At 41.5% G+C, this 12,837-nt stretch overlaps 1 protein-coding gene and 2 long non-coding RNA genes across 3 annotated transcripts in view; 2 read left to right on the top strand and 1 right to left on the bottom strand.

Moving 5' to 3' along the window:
- The window catches only part of LOC138981220 (uncharacterized), a 357,841-nt gene that overhangs the window by 231,408 nt on the left and 113,596 nt on the right, over nt 1-12,837 (top strand). The window lies entirely within an intron of this gene.
- Nucleotides 296-3,750, top strand: LOC138981219 (uncharacterized). The gene is made up of 3 exons (XR_011460587.1): nt 296-863; nt 1,453-1,571; nt 2,348-3,750. It is a non-coding gene; the product is annotated as an uncharacterized lncRNA (long non-coding RNA).
- Nucleotides 7,825-12,837, bottom strand: part of LOC138981218 (TM2 domain-containing protein amaretto-like) — a 6,568-nt gene continuing 1,555 nt past the window's right edge. The window contains exons 2-5 of the mRNA XM_070354065.1: nt 12,826-12,837; nt 11,301-11,416; nt 10,615-10,703; nt 7,825-9,273 (exon numbers count right to left, since the gene is read on the bottom strand). The exon at nt 12,826-12,837 is cut by the window's right edge and continues 76 nt beyond it. Of these exons, the coding sequence (XP_070210166.1) occupies nt 9,149-9,273; nt 10,615-10,703; nt 11,301-11,416; nt 12,826-12,837 (342 nt within the window). The 3' untranslated portion in view covers nt 7,825-9,148. The remainder of the gene's footprint in view (nt 9,274-10,614; nt 10,704-11,300; nt 11,417-12,825) is intronic.

Here is a 12,837-nt window from a genome sequence, read left to right as displayed (position 1 = left end):
AAGTCATCCAGATGTCTGGCATTGTTGCAGCGGAGTGGGGGGTGCGCAGCTGATCGTATTTTTAGACAAACAAGCATACATAGTCTAATACGGCAATAATTATGTGTTCCCAGGTCTTGATCACAGGCGGAAGGTATCGTCCACTGGTCAAACCTTCTTTGTATCACTTAGCTCCTAGCCGCAATCGGGATTTTTTCCACCCCATTTCAAAGGACCAGACCATGCTGTTTTAAAGGTTATTAGAACCACTAACCGATGACTGAAGGTTAGAGAATGCACCTGAAGATGCCAAAAATGTAAAGAAATTCACCGAATAAAATAAAAAATGTATACCACATCAAAATACATACCATTTTCGTTAGTTAATTTGTGTTTACTATGTGATTTTGTATGAATATTTTATTGAAGTACCGTTCAGCCTCACACAGCCTCCGCGCGCTGTGATGCGCAACATTTTTCAGTTCGGTCGTCGTACTTTACGCTCTCTTGCTCCGCGTCAAAGAAACTACAATGGGTGTTTTGAAAGAGCAGAGCTAGCTCTATAATTTCGTATATTTTGAGAACTGGAAAACAAAGTGACCAAAAATTGCGGTTGAAGTTTTCAAAATCAAACTACCGACAACTTTATCACACTGCCAAATGAAATACACCATTCGATTCAGCTCGAATTTTTCTTTAAACAAGCAAAAAATGAAGTCAGTCCGACATGTGTCCTCCGAGCAAGACGCCCAAAACGAGGCTCGAATAGCTTTGCCTGCAGTTTTGAAAATGGCGCCCGGTGGCTCAAGCCGCGATTACCGACTCAACAAATTCGACCCAAGCATTCTTTTCGTCCGGCACATCGATTCAAGATGTTCTGTTCGGTAAGTTTAGACATATTAAAGTATTGATTGAATGTTTTTAATGGCGGATGTACGAAATGACAGAAGGTATTTTGTACTGAATTTGACGAAGCGGTTCGACTTCGATGGCCTGTCTGTGTTTCAAGCGGAAGGGTTGTGTTACGAACCGCTTTCGTTTTTTTCTCTAACCCAATAGAATCTAATGACGAAAATAATCATTCACAATGTATCTAAAGATATAAAAAAACCAACTATTTCTGGTGCATCTACGAAATGAAAACATTGCATATTGTTCAAAAACTGATTTTATTCAGGTCACGTAACTTCTTCTTTTCTTGCACCAGCTGAGTGGAAACCAAAAGTAGAATTCACCAGCTGACTCTGAGAACGTTTTGCGGACTCGCAATGTTTCGCACATGTATGTCGACTTATTTCGTGTGAGAAAACAGATATTACAGATATATTTTTTATAAAATACTGGTAGCTGCTTTTTCATTTATTGAAAATGAAATAACTGACTTTTCTTCTTTGAGTTTGGATGGTGTTTTTCTTTCTGCAGAAGTAGTGTTTGATGTTATTGTTATAACTTACTTTTTGTTCTTTTCTCCAGATGACACACATGCACCAACAACTTGCTAACTATTTTCTTGCCTCTGGCCGTGGCGACCGGGGCTGACAAACAAGGTTTTGCTGCAGTTACAGAGGCAAAGTGGCAAGCCCTCTTCAGTGGTAAGTACTCGGTTGATCACAACTCTTTTTTGTCTTATAGATATGCTTATGTATTTATAAACAGGCTAGCAATCCTTTGCGTCTTTTCTTTATCCACTAAAATTAATTACAAAATAATAATAGACATTGATAATTTGTATTTATTTCTTTGGCTGTCCCTTTTACTATACTGCAGCATAGTTCATGCACTGGTATATTGCTATTTCATATGTTACGTGGATTTCCATTGGTCAATTGGGCAAAACTGAGCTCAGTGCAAAAGTGATATCGACGACATTTCCGTTGATATCAGTTTTGATATCGACGACCTCTTTATTGCTTCCCCACTTCAAAAACAAAAACACCTAAATTTTAAAACAAACAAATATATATAAAAATGTAATTATCCCAGAATTTAGTTGAGCAAGTGACTAAAGACTTTTTGAAAGAAAAAACATTTTGAAAAACTGAAAAGTACAAGAAAAGAGTGAACAAAAAGAAATGATAATCAGAGGGAGGGATATGGAACAGCCAAAACTGAGACAAATACTTTTGTAATTTCTTTACAATAAATACAAAATGTCCCGAGAATTAGCAATATATCTAACATTGACTGACTGTGTGACGATATCTTCTGCTATTGGTCTGTTTCGACAGTGATATCAAAATCTCGACCTCCAGTCTCGATTTTGATATCACTGTCTCAACAGACCATAGCAGAAGATATCATCACACAGTCCGTCAATATTGGGTAATATTATCTTTTGGAACACAGACTGATATTGACTTTTTTTCAGGTCCACTCCTGGTTTGAGAAGCTCTTCCCAGAAGTTACCTTTCCTGTGGATCGGATTGGTGGTGTCATTGATCACAGGGAGACGCAATTCAAGGAGCACCTCAGTGGGGAGACAGGAACAACAGCATTTCTTCAGGTTGTCAGAGATCTTGATTCAGAGATGAGATTCCCAAATTTTGACATAAGAGGGTAAAGGAAGTTTGGCCCTTTGCGTTGCCCCTTGTGGGAGTCAGGGGGCTGAAGCTGATGCGTTTTTAGCATTTACATAACAAAAAATTGCTCAGAAATGAGTCTTAGCAGCAGAATATTTTGATTAGAACTTTGGGCATTGTTCATGCATTTCTAGAATGAATCTCACAAATAAACAACAACAGTCACTGAAAATAACATCACACTCACAGACTGACAAACACAAGTGTGCACACAAGGACAAATATGTGGTCAAATGGTCTTTCAACACGCTCTTGCCTCTCTATTTGTAGCCCAGTACTTTATTACACCACGTGCATTGTGCCTTCCCCGAACATTCAACCTTTGAACCGAATCTCCGAGACGGATGGAAAGTTTTCGTCCCTTCACTTCGGTAGTTATAATTTCGTCTTTCCACGCCCAAACCCATTTGTTCTTTAGCCCTTTATCAATCTCAGAAGCTAAAGCATGTTCTGTTTCTGCCAACAATCGCATTGACGACGCCATCTTACTAAAGTGGCTAAAGTCAACAACTAAATCAGCCCATTTAGGAACTTCCGCGATGAAGACACTGATGATGAGGAAAAATTTGTTCCCAAATGGACAGTTCGTACACGGGTCTAAAGTTCATTTCGTAGATTTTTGGTTTTGAGCTCGGCGGAGATTTTTTTGTCGGAGGTATTGTCGGTCCGGACAATCAAAAACCGGTCTAGTCTTTTGGGCGATTCAGTCATTGGCAGGTCAGATTTTTGATAATCAACCTCTACCCCCCCCCCCCCCCCCCTTTTTTTTTTCTCAAGGGATCTGGACGATTCAGGAAAATGGTCCTGGGGATCAACTTTTGAGCAGAATTCCGCGAAAAAGGGGAAGAATCTCATCTCTGTTGATTTTGTTTCTGATGCACTCAGCCACCTTGGGTTAAGAAGGGGAGAACTTCTTGGAGAGTGCATACACTACTTGGTAGGTATGCAACATATTATGTACTGGTTAGCCTGTAATGTACTGTCTTGATTTCATTTTCGAAATATAGTTTTTCATAATAACTATATCGCTGATAGCTCTACACTTTTACTTTTAGGGTGTATTGCAATTAACTTTGGAAAAAAGGTTAAGCAGCTGTTCATGTTTAAACAAAAAATTACTCACGAGACCTTTAGCTAAACCCATGTGACATTGGTAAAAAAAACCAGCATGAGCGATTGCTAGTGCTGGCGATCTTGTATTTCGGCAAAAAATTGTGAACTCTGATGAACTTGTTCGTCCTGATCGCAGGATACAGCTTGCTCTATTTAATCTGAATTTATGCCAAATGAGCTTTTATTAAATAATTTGAATTTAAACCAATTGTTTGTTTTACATTTGAGAATATGCGTCTGCATGTGTTGAACTGCTTCTGTCTCTAGTCAATTTAGAATGTATGTAGCACAATGGCCTGTCAGTGCGAAAGGATTTGCATGCACCCACAAGCTGGTTGCAGCATTTTTCTGGGAGGGTTTAGGTATATTTTAACTGGGACTTTAAACCATCTAAACAATGTTCAGGGTTTGGTAAAGCATTTCCTCCTGCATAACTGCAGTAAGTTATCACTCATCACTAGGTTGCAGCTCACTTGCTGTGAAATTTGAAGGTCGTTGCTTGATGATTTCATGGACATCGCAGTAAACCGTGACAACTGCACAGGTAGCTGCAGCTGGCTCAAGGAAAGCTTGTACGTGGTAAGAATTTGGAGGACAGGCCAGGGATATCCCGGCTCACCCTGGTCGTTGCTAGCTATAGCTGTGACATGGTCGCGGATATATAGCTGTGACTACCACATATAGGTCCGGGTAATCGCGGCTAGCTGCGAGGTAATCGCGGCTAGCTGCGAGGTAATCGCGGCTAGCTGCGACCTAATCGCGGTATATAGCTGTGACTATCAGGAACAGGTCCGGGTTACCGCGGCTAGCTGCGACCTGGTCGCGGCTAGCTGTAACCTGCTTGGGTCTATAATAATTCATTGTGGCTTGCCACGACTAGATCGCAGCTAACTGCGACTAGATCACAGCTAGCTGCGACTACATCACAGCTAGCTGCGACTAGATCACGGCAAGCCGCGCAGCATGATCCCAGGAACATCGCGGCTAGCTGTGACCTGGTCGCGGCTAGCTGTGACCTGGTCGCAGCTAGCTGTGACCTGGTCGCGGCTAGCTGTGACCTGGTCGCGGCAAGCTCACAGTAAGGGGTCCAGGACATCGCGGCTAGCTGCTGCTAGGTCGCGGCAAGCTCGCAGGGAACATCGCAGCTAGCCGCGACCTCATCACATCAAGCTCGCGGGTGGGATCTCCATATAAGGATATATAACTACATCGCAGCTAGCTGCGACTTAGTCGCAGCAAACTTAATTTGCATGGTAAATTACGGCCTCGCAGCGACCTCGCAGCGAGGCTCGCTGCGACCTCACTGCGAGGCTCGCCACAGGGCCTTTTTTTCTGTAAGGGGAGCCTCCACAGGTCCATGCAGCTTCTCATGAAGGGGCACCGGCCTGGTCCAGATCTCTCTCCTCAGGGGCTGGAGATTTCTGCAGTCCTGCAGGATGTGGGCTGCATCCTGCTCTGCGTCTCCGCAGGGACACATGGGGGAGGGCACGGCTCGCAGTTTTTTGTGCAGGTGTTGTTGCATTCTGTTGTGCCCTGTTCTCAGGCGGAAAATGACTACCTGGTCTGCAGGAGTGATGCGAGAAGGACAAAAAAACTATTTCCTGCACTATGAAGGTTTGCATAACTGTGTTCGCGTCATGATCCGAATAACCCACTCATTCTGTTTGTGTTCTACAAGCTGAATTAGTTCAATAAAAGAGTGCTTTACTCTGAGCATTATTAAAGCGTTGCATTGTGCACAGCGGCTGATAACATGTTTCTTGCTTTTGTTGTTGTTCTGTTTCTTTGTTTGATTTTTGGTTGTTGTTGGGGTTTTCAATCACACACACACACACACACACACACACACACACACACACACACACACACACACACACACACACATACAGTGACACACACACATGTATGCACCTCACAGCTGCACCAGACCCATACTTGTACAATAGTGTAACACTGACTGTATTCTGTTTCCAATGAATTTCACACATAACACATACTTTCTCTCCAGAATAAAAGGTGGTCACTTGAAGAACATCAATGAAAAAGAATGTTCATTCAAATCACAATGTATTTTACACAATGTAGAACACACACACACACACCATCTCCCATTTCTTTCTTGTACAAACACATGTACATAGATCCACACACATCATGCACTCCTACTCGTGTCAAAAGTATTTTTTCAACACAAATTTCTATCTGATTGCATTCAAACAATAAATCAGGATGTTACATGCATGTTCACACACACACACATACTGAAAAAAAATGTATCCACTAAACAAGAAAAATGCACACACACACACACACACACACACACACACACACACACATGCACACACCCTCCTCCCTCAAACATTCATTTCTGCTCATACACAGGGCACCCCATCCTGAACTCAGGTAAAATGAGTTACTTCCCTTATGGTCTCATTTATCCCTGACACGATGCCTTGGTTTTCTTTCTGTGGGTAGGGAAATCAATTTTTTACATATTTAGAGCTTTTCGTAATGTGTTGCAGATTCGCGATCGTCGATAATGATTTTTCATGGTGTTGTGTAAATTTTAAATTACAAAGGAATTGATATGTAAGACAGTTTCAAGCGAGCTATCTTTCGCGGGTGTATTTACTGTGCAAACAACTCTAAATATGGCAAAAGTTTCACGTGATAATCAACTTTGGCTACGAAGCAGACGACACTTTTTCCGTTACCAGTTGGGAGTGATGCAACAATATCACGGTCTCCTTCCGACAGCAGTCTCAACATTTCGACTTGTTTTAACCTTAGAACGATGTCTTTATCATAACTGTGAAGAACAGAACGGAGATCACTGTCGAAGTCGGCCAATCTACAATCACTTTCGTCTCAGTTGGTCTATTCTCAGAAACATTAGCGAAAAACATGGGAGATAACTCTGTATTCTTGTTTTGATAGATTCCGCGCAGTAATTATGCACCCTGTCAGAGATACGACATGGACCGATGATTATCAGAATGAGGGCACCCAGCATAGTCTTTGTCAACTGGGTGCATGGATTTGAACAAGCATATATATCACAACTACAACACAAGACCAATAAACCGTGGCACCAAAAGACTGCCTCCCTATCCCAACAGTATATAATATGTAATCTGCATGATCTGACATCCCCCTAACTAACCTCAGTGTTAAGTAATCATTCAGACCTGGCAATAGCAGCCACCTCTGCCAGGAGCTTACAAAGACACCAAGCAGGTATAGCAAGTTTCGAGCACAGAAGCTTCATTTCTGTTTTCACACTGCTAGACAGATTCGTCAAAGCCTTGGTTGCTAGCTGAAAAGGTGTTTAGAAAGAATCTTGGAAAAACCGAATGATGAAGTGGAAAGCACCACACAAGCTGTCTCCTAGGTAGCAAAAGAAAACGCACCAAGAGGACGCCGATGACCCAAACCCTCTGATGCAAACATTGTAGCCCACAATAAAGCAACACAGGGTTTTTTTTAATTAAAAAAAATGAGTACACTTGCCATCAATTGAAGATTCATTCAGATGTTCACTTCAACAGCAACATAACAGCATGAACACACCACAATTTGGGATACCTGTCATCTTCACAACTTTGACCCTATACTGGGATGAAAGTTTTGGCTGATTAACATACTCTCTTACATTTGTTTCTTGCTGGCACATATACTTATCACCACCAATTTCATGTGGGCGATCACCCATCTACAGGTATTGTAAAACAGGGCATGTCAGATATTTTCACTGTTTACAGCAAGCAAAGACAAATTCCTATAAGCTCTTAAGACCTCCAGCATCAACAACATGCTCGAAGACCTTGAGTGGCCTACGCTTGAGAGCAGACGGAGGCGAGCGAGACTAACAACCTTCTACAAAGTCCACCACGACCTTGTCGCAGTGAAGAGCAACCACGCACCAAAGCCAAGCCCACCCAAGTGCACGACTAGGCAGATCCACGCTCTATCCTACGAAATCCCCCACTCTAGGACAGCCTACAGGCAGAAAACATTCTTCCCGCGCACCATTCCAGAGTGGAAACTGCCACAGCGCCATCCCTGGCATCCTTTCATGCCAGGCTGGCAACTCTCCACTGACCCATCATCCCCCCCCCCCCCTACCCCCAACCTCCCCCCCCCCCCCCCCTGAACTTCACCCTTGACCAAGCAACAGACCGGAACCACCATCACCCAAGCGTAGCAGATTCATCACCATGCTGATGTTGGCTACCTATCACTAAGAAGAAGAAGAAGAAGAAGCCTGATATTAAACTGGCGAAGTTGACTTTGCGAAGTCTACTTCACGAAGCTTGCTGAACAGTGTGCTTTCTTTCTTTCTTTATTTGGTGTTTAACGTCGTTTTCAACCACGAAGGTTATATCGCGACGGGGAAAGGGGGGGAGATGGGATAGAGCCACTTGTTAATTGTTTCTTGTTCACAAAAGCACTACATGTAATCAAAAAATTGCTCCAGGGGCTTGCAACGTAGTACCATATATGACCTTACTGGGAGAATGCAAGTTTCCAGTACAAAGGACTTAACATTTCTTACATACTGCTTGACTAAAATCTTTACAAACATTGACTATATTCTATACAAGAAACACTTTCTTACGACATGCTGGGGAGCATCGGGTAAATTCTTCCCCCTAACCCGCGGGGGGTACAGTGTGCTTTGGCAAGGAATGCTCGGTATTGAGACTTAAATTAGCAATGTCTTTGCAAAGTCAAACTCAGGCTCAGTTAAGGACAGTCTTTACGCCAGTTGCAACATCAGATGGAAACAAGTGTGGCACCATGCTGTTGTCATCTGCAGGTTTCTGCATAGCTGGTTAATTAGTTATAAATTACTATAATCATACACCAGATCTCAGAAAACAAGTTGCCAACAGATACGGCTGGACAGATGTCACTCAGCTAAACTGCAAGTTTCAGTTTACCTATCGCTAGCTATAGCTCAACGATTCAACTAATCCACAAGTGGACCATCTTACAAGTACTCCCAGCTCCTCATTGTTACTGTCAAAGACCGCTTGCAACAGGTTGCTTCCCTTCCAAAGGGCGCATGCATGTATCACAGCGCGTTGACAGAAGTAATAGTTGATAGTTGCTTGTAAGATGATGTACTTGTGACAAATAGAATGAGGTTACACTTTGATGAACATTCATAAAGATGTGATAACTGTTCCAGTCATGTCAACCTGTTTCTAAGATCAGCACTTAGTTTTTGTTTCATGTTCGTTTTGATCAGCACTTTCTTTGCTTTACGTTTTTTTTACGCACTTCATCATCACTTTATGTACCACATATAGTTCCAAAAATGAAGTTGGACTGGGGTCGCAGAACAGCCGTGAAGATGTGAACACTGCTGTTGCTGAATTACATTCATGTCGACCGGTTCCGAAGATCAGCATCTTCTTTTTTTACATTACTGCACAGTTCCCTGCCAGTCCCAGAAATGGTATGAGTGCTGCTCAGAAGTACGGCACCCAGTTACTGTCATCTGCAGGCTTGAGCGTACCGGTCACCAGCAGCACAATGTCGATGATCCACCAGATTCCAACGCCTCCCAGTGTCAACAGTTTTCCTACTGCTGTACCTGTAGTGAAGAAAATAATAATAATAATAATCATAATAATGCATAATATTTCTATAGCACATGTATCCAGGGTTTAACCCTGCTCAAAGCGCTGTACAATCAAAATCCTACGACCAAAAAAACGTATTATCCTGAACAGTTTATATCCACTCATTTGCATGCATCCACTGCCCTCACATTTTTGTATATTAATGAAAGGAAGTCTTTTTCATTTCAGGCACAAAACTTCAATACTGCTTATTTCCTCCACTCAGTGCACTTTTCTGTAACAAAAATGTAATTTCAAAAACAAGAGCACTCAATGGTTAAAACACCCACTTTAGAATGGAAAAAGCCATATGTAAGCAAGCAAGCGCAAAGTGACAGTGTGGTTAGGCCCCCCCAAAAAATAGGTCTGTTTACGGTAACCCAACCGACCCTAGTTTTTAGGCCCGACCCTAATCTTTTTTTTGGATCGTCTGAAAAAAAAAAAACGCATCCAAAATAGAGCTGTTTGCGCTCAAACAGCAGACGACAGAAGGGAGGTAAGCTCAAAGTACTGTTTATAGTTATGTTGGGCAAAAACAGGGATTGATGAGAAGAAATGAACTGTGAAACATCATAGAGAGGGGAGAAAAAAAAATGGAAAAAAAAACAAAGCCGACCTACCGACCCTATTTTTTCACCCTATGTTACGGTAAACAGACCTATTTTTTTTTTGGCCTTAGCTGCATGCAGAATGTTATCTACAAGCACATACACACACCCACACACACACACACACAGTAGCACAGCCACATGCACACTCATACGTGTAAAGCAGTAAAAGTGGTCTCCTGGTCAAACTTATGACAAATGTGTTCCAACACTTCTTCTCCTGATAATTTTGAGATACATCTTTGGGAACTGCTTATTCATAATCCAGTAAGTATTGCTGATACTTGAAAGAAATGAAATTTGAATCTTTTTTTTTTGCTATGATCTTTTTAATGAATGGATTTATCAAGACCCAGAATATATTGTTAAAAAAATGGGTTCGCAATACGGTACCTCACTTGTTTTGGTGAACCGATTTGTTCAGAGAAACCGCAAGTGTGTGAAACCATTTGTGTGGTTTTACACACACACACACACACACACACACACACACACACACAGTAGCACACACACAGTAGCACACACACAGTAACACATGCACACAGTAGCACACGCACAGTCTCAATCACACTAAAAAGAAATAGCATATTAAGCTTCCATGCATAGATCTGGATGTTAATTCAACTTTCAAGAGCACTTTCACTAAGGCACCCTTGCAGTCACAAATTTATGCCAACGTTTAACGCAATAAACTCAATACTCTACCTGTGTGCCCCAGACAAAAACGGTCCATGCCCAAGAACCCAAGGAGAACTGAATACATTAATGTAGTCACAAAATGGTGCCCATTGTACCTGAAAATAAAAATGAAAGAGTTTTCTCTGAGTGAAAATTCAAATAGTTGGCAAAAATAAACCTTGTTAAAGCCATCAGCCAAGTTTGATATTAATTATTATTACAATATTAGCCTTGCACAGTTCATGATCACACTGGGCGCTTTGTAAACCAGTATTAATAAATAAGCAAGAGGAAAGAATCAAACATAAATCAATGGCTTGCATGATCACCTGGTAATCCGTCAAACATAAATCAATGGCTTGCATGATCACCTGGTAATCCGTCAAACAAAGCTGTCTCATGACAAAGCAATAGGTTTATTTTGGTACAAAAAAGATGTCCATTGTTAAAGACAGGTAGGATTGACAAGCTGACAATTCCTTTCCAGCATTTTTACATAATTTAATCATTAAATTCATTTAAATAATTTGTAAGAAATGTTCAGTTTGTGCACACACTGCCTGCAAGTGCAAGTCTTTATTTTTGTTGTATCCCAACAAATGATTCCAACTAGTACAACGTAGCTTTTGCATTATGCTAAGTTAAACAATTCTTTTCATTAAACTAATAGCTATTAGAGGGACAACAGCAGATTGATATCAAGTACAGCTCACCTTATGCAAGGAATACCATCTCGTAGAAAAGTTCTATTTCCATAGCACTCAATCCCTGGCAGAACTTTGCACACAACCTTTGTTTTCTGCACCTCCTCATATTTCTCTCCACCCCACTGTAACATACAAAAATGTGGAGATATACATCTATATACAATGCATTGATCATGTAAAGAGTAAAACAATCAGACTCATTCATTTATAATTACAGCGCAGACTGTGTTTTGTCTTCTGAAAGTTAAACACTTACACCAGAAAAGACAACAGCATTTAATGTACAGCTTGTGCCACATGATTGATATCCTCTCTGCAGAAGAAAAATTATCAGAGAAACCGAAAATTAAAATTGAGAGTGTTAATACACAACACTGTTTTATCTGTATTAACTGGAGTCCGAAGGCAGACGCTGATACATGTACTTAAGAAAAAAAAACAGATTATTTTATATAAATAGAGAATACTACATGGCTTGCTGTGTCATACCAGATTTACACGAGTTGTTTTTTTAAATATTGAACTGCGAGCGAAAGCGAGCTGTTCACTATTTGAAAAAGCAACGAGTGTAAATCTGGTACGACACAGCAAGCCATGTAGTATTCTGTTTATCCTACATCCTGTACTTACGTGTATTTTACTGAAAATGTCCTGCCGTCGAGGCAGCTAAATTGAAGACGCTTGTTTTGGAACCTCGATCTCTTCTAAAGCCTCGTGCAATCTATTACGTCAAAGCAAAGAAACGTCACTCTGAAAGTGTGGCGTGACGTGTTAGTTCCAAAAATTCATCGAGGGTAATTAGCGAGCGCAATTTTTTTTCTATGACGTTTGTCTCGGTGACTTTGGCATCATAAGCAGAAGAAAAACAGGTCCCTGCCAGACTTGCTTGACATTACCTCATTTATATGATATATACACACATGTGATTTGAACGATTATCATTATTACATTATTATCTCACAGGTGTCTCTTTCACGTATGTAGGATAATATCTATATATATATACGACTTGTGTCTGTGTGTGTGTGTGTGTGTGTGTGTGATTGATCGCCATGCACGGCCAAAGTTCTCGATGGATCTGCTTCAAATTTGGTGGGCTTATTGACAGAGACCCCGGACACAACCTGATCGATGAGATATTTCAACACGTGCTCTCAGCGCGCAGCGCTGAACCGATTTTCGTTTTTCACTGCACGTTACTATTTTTAGATCTCCCTTCCTTCGTGCGCTGGCGTCAATCGATATTCCCGTTTGTACGTTTATATTTAGAAGGTCACTGCACGTTACTATTTTTAGATCTCCCTTCCTTCGTGCGCCGGCGATGCCGGCGTACACCCGGCAAAGCCGGGTCCCCGGCGACGGCCGGGTATTCGGCTCTACTTCTTCCCGGCGAAGCGGGTAATCATCTAGTATATATATATATCTCCTCACTGCGTGTGTGTTTGAGACTGTGAATGTTTGTCATGCACATAAGCATCGCTTTATGGGTGTGCCTGTCAATATTCACTTGATTACTTTGTAGTTTACTTACTTTTGTACACCC

The sequence above is a fragment of the Littorina saxatilis genome, linkage group LG12, assembly GCF_037325665.1.
Source record: "Littorina saxatilis isolate snail1 linkage group LG12, US_GU_Lsax_2.0, whole genome shotgun sequence".
NCBI lineage: Eukaryota > Metazoa > Mollusca > Gastropoda > Littorinimorpha > Littorinidae > Littorina > Littorina saxatilis.
The sequence above is the reverse complement of the archived record's forward strand: the minus strand, read 5'-3'. Positions and strand labels throughout refer to the sequence as shown.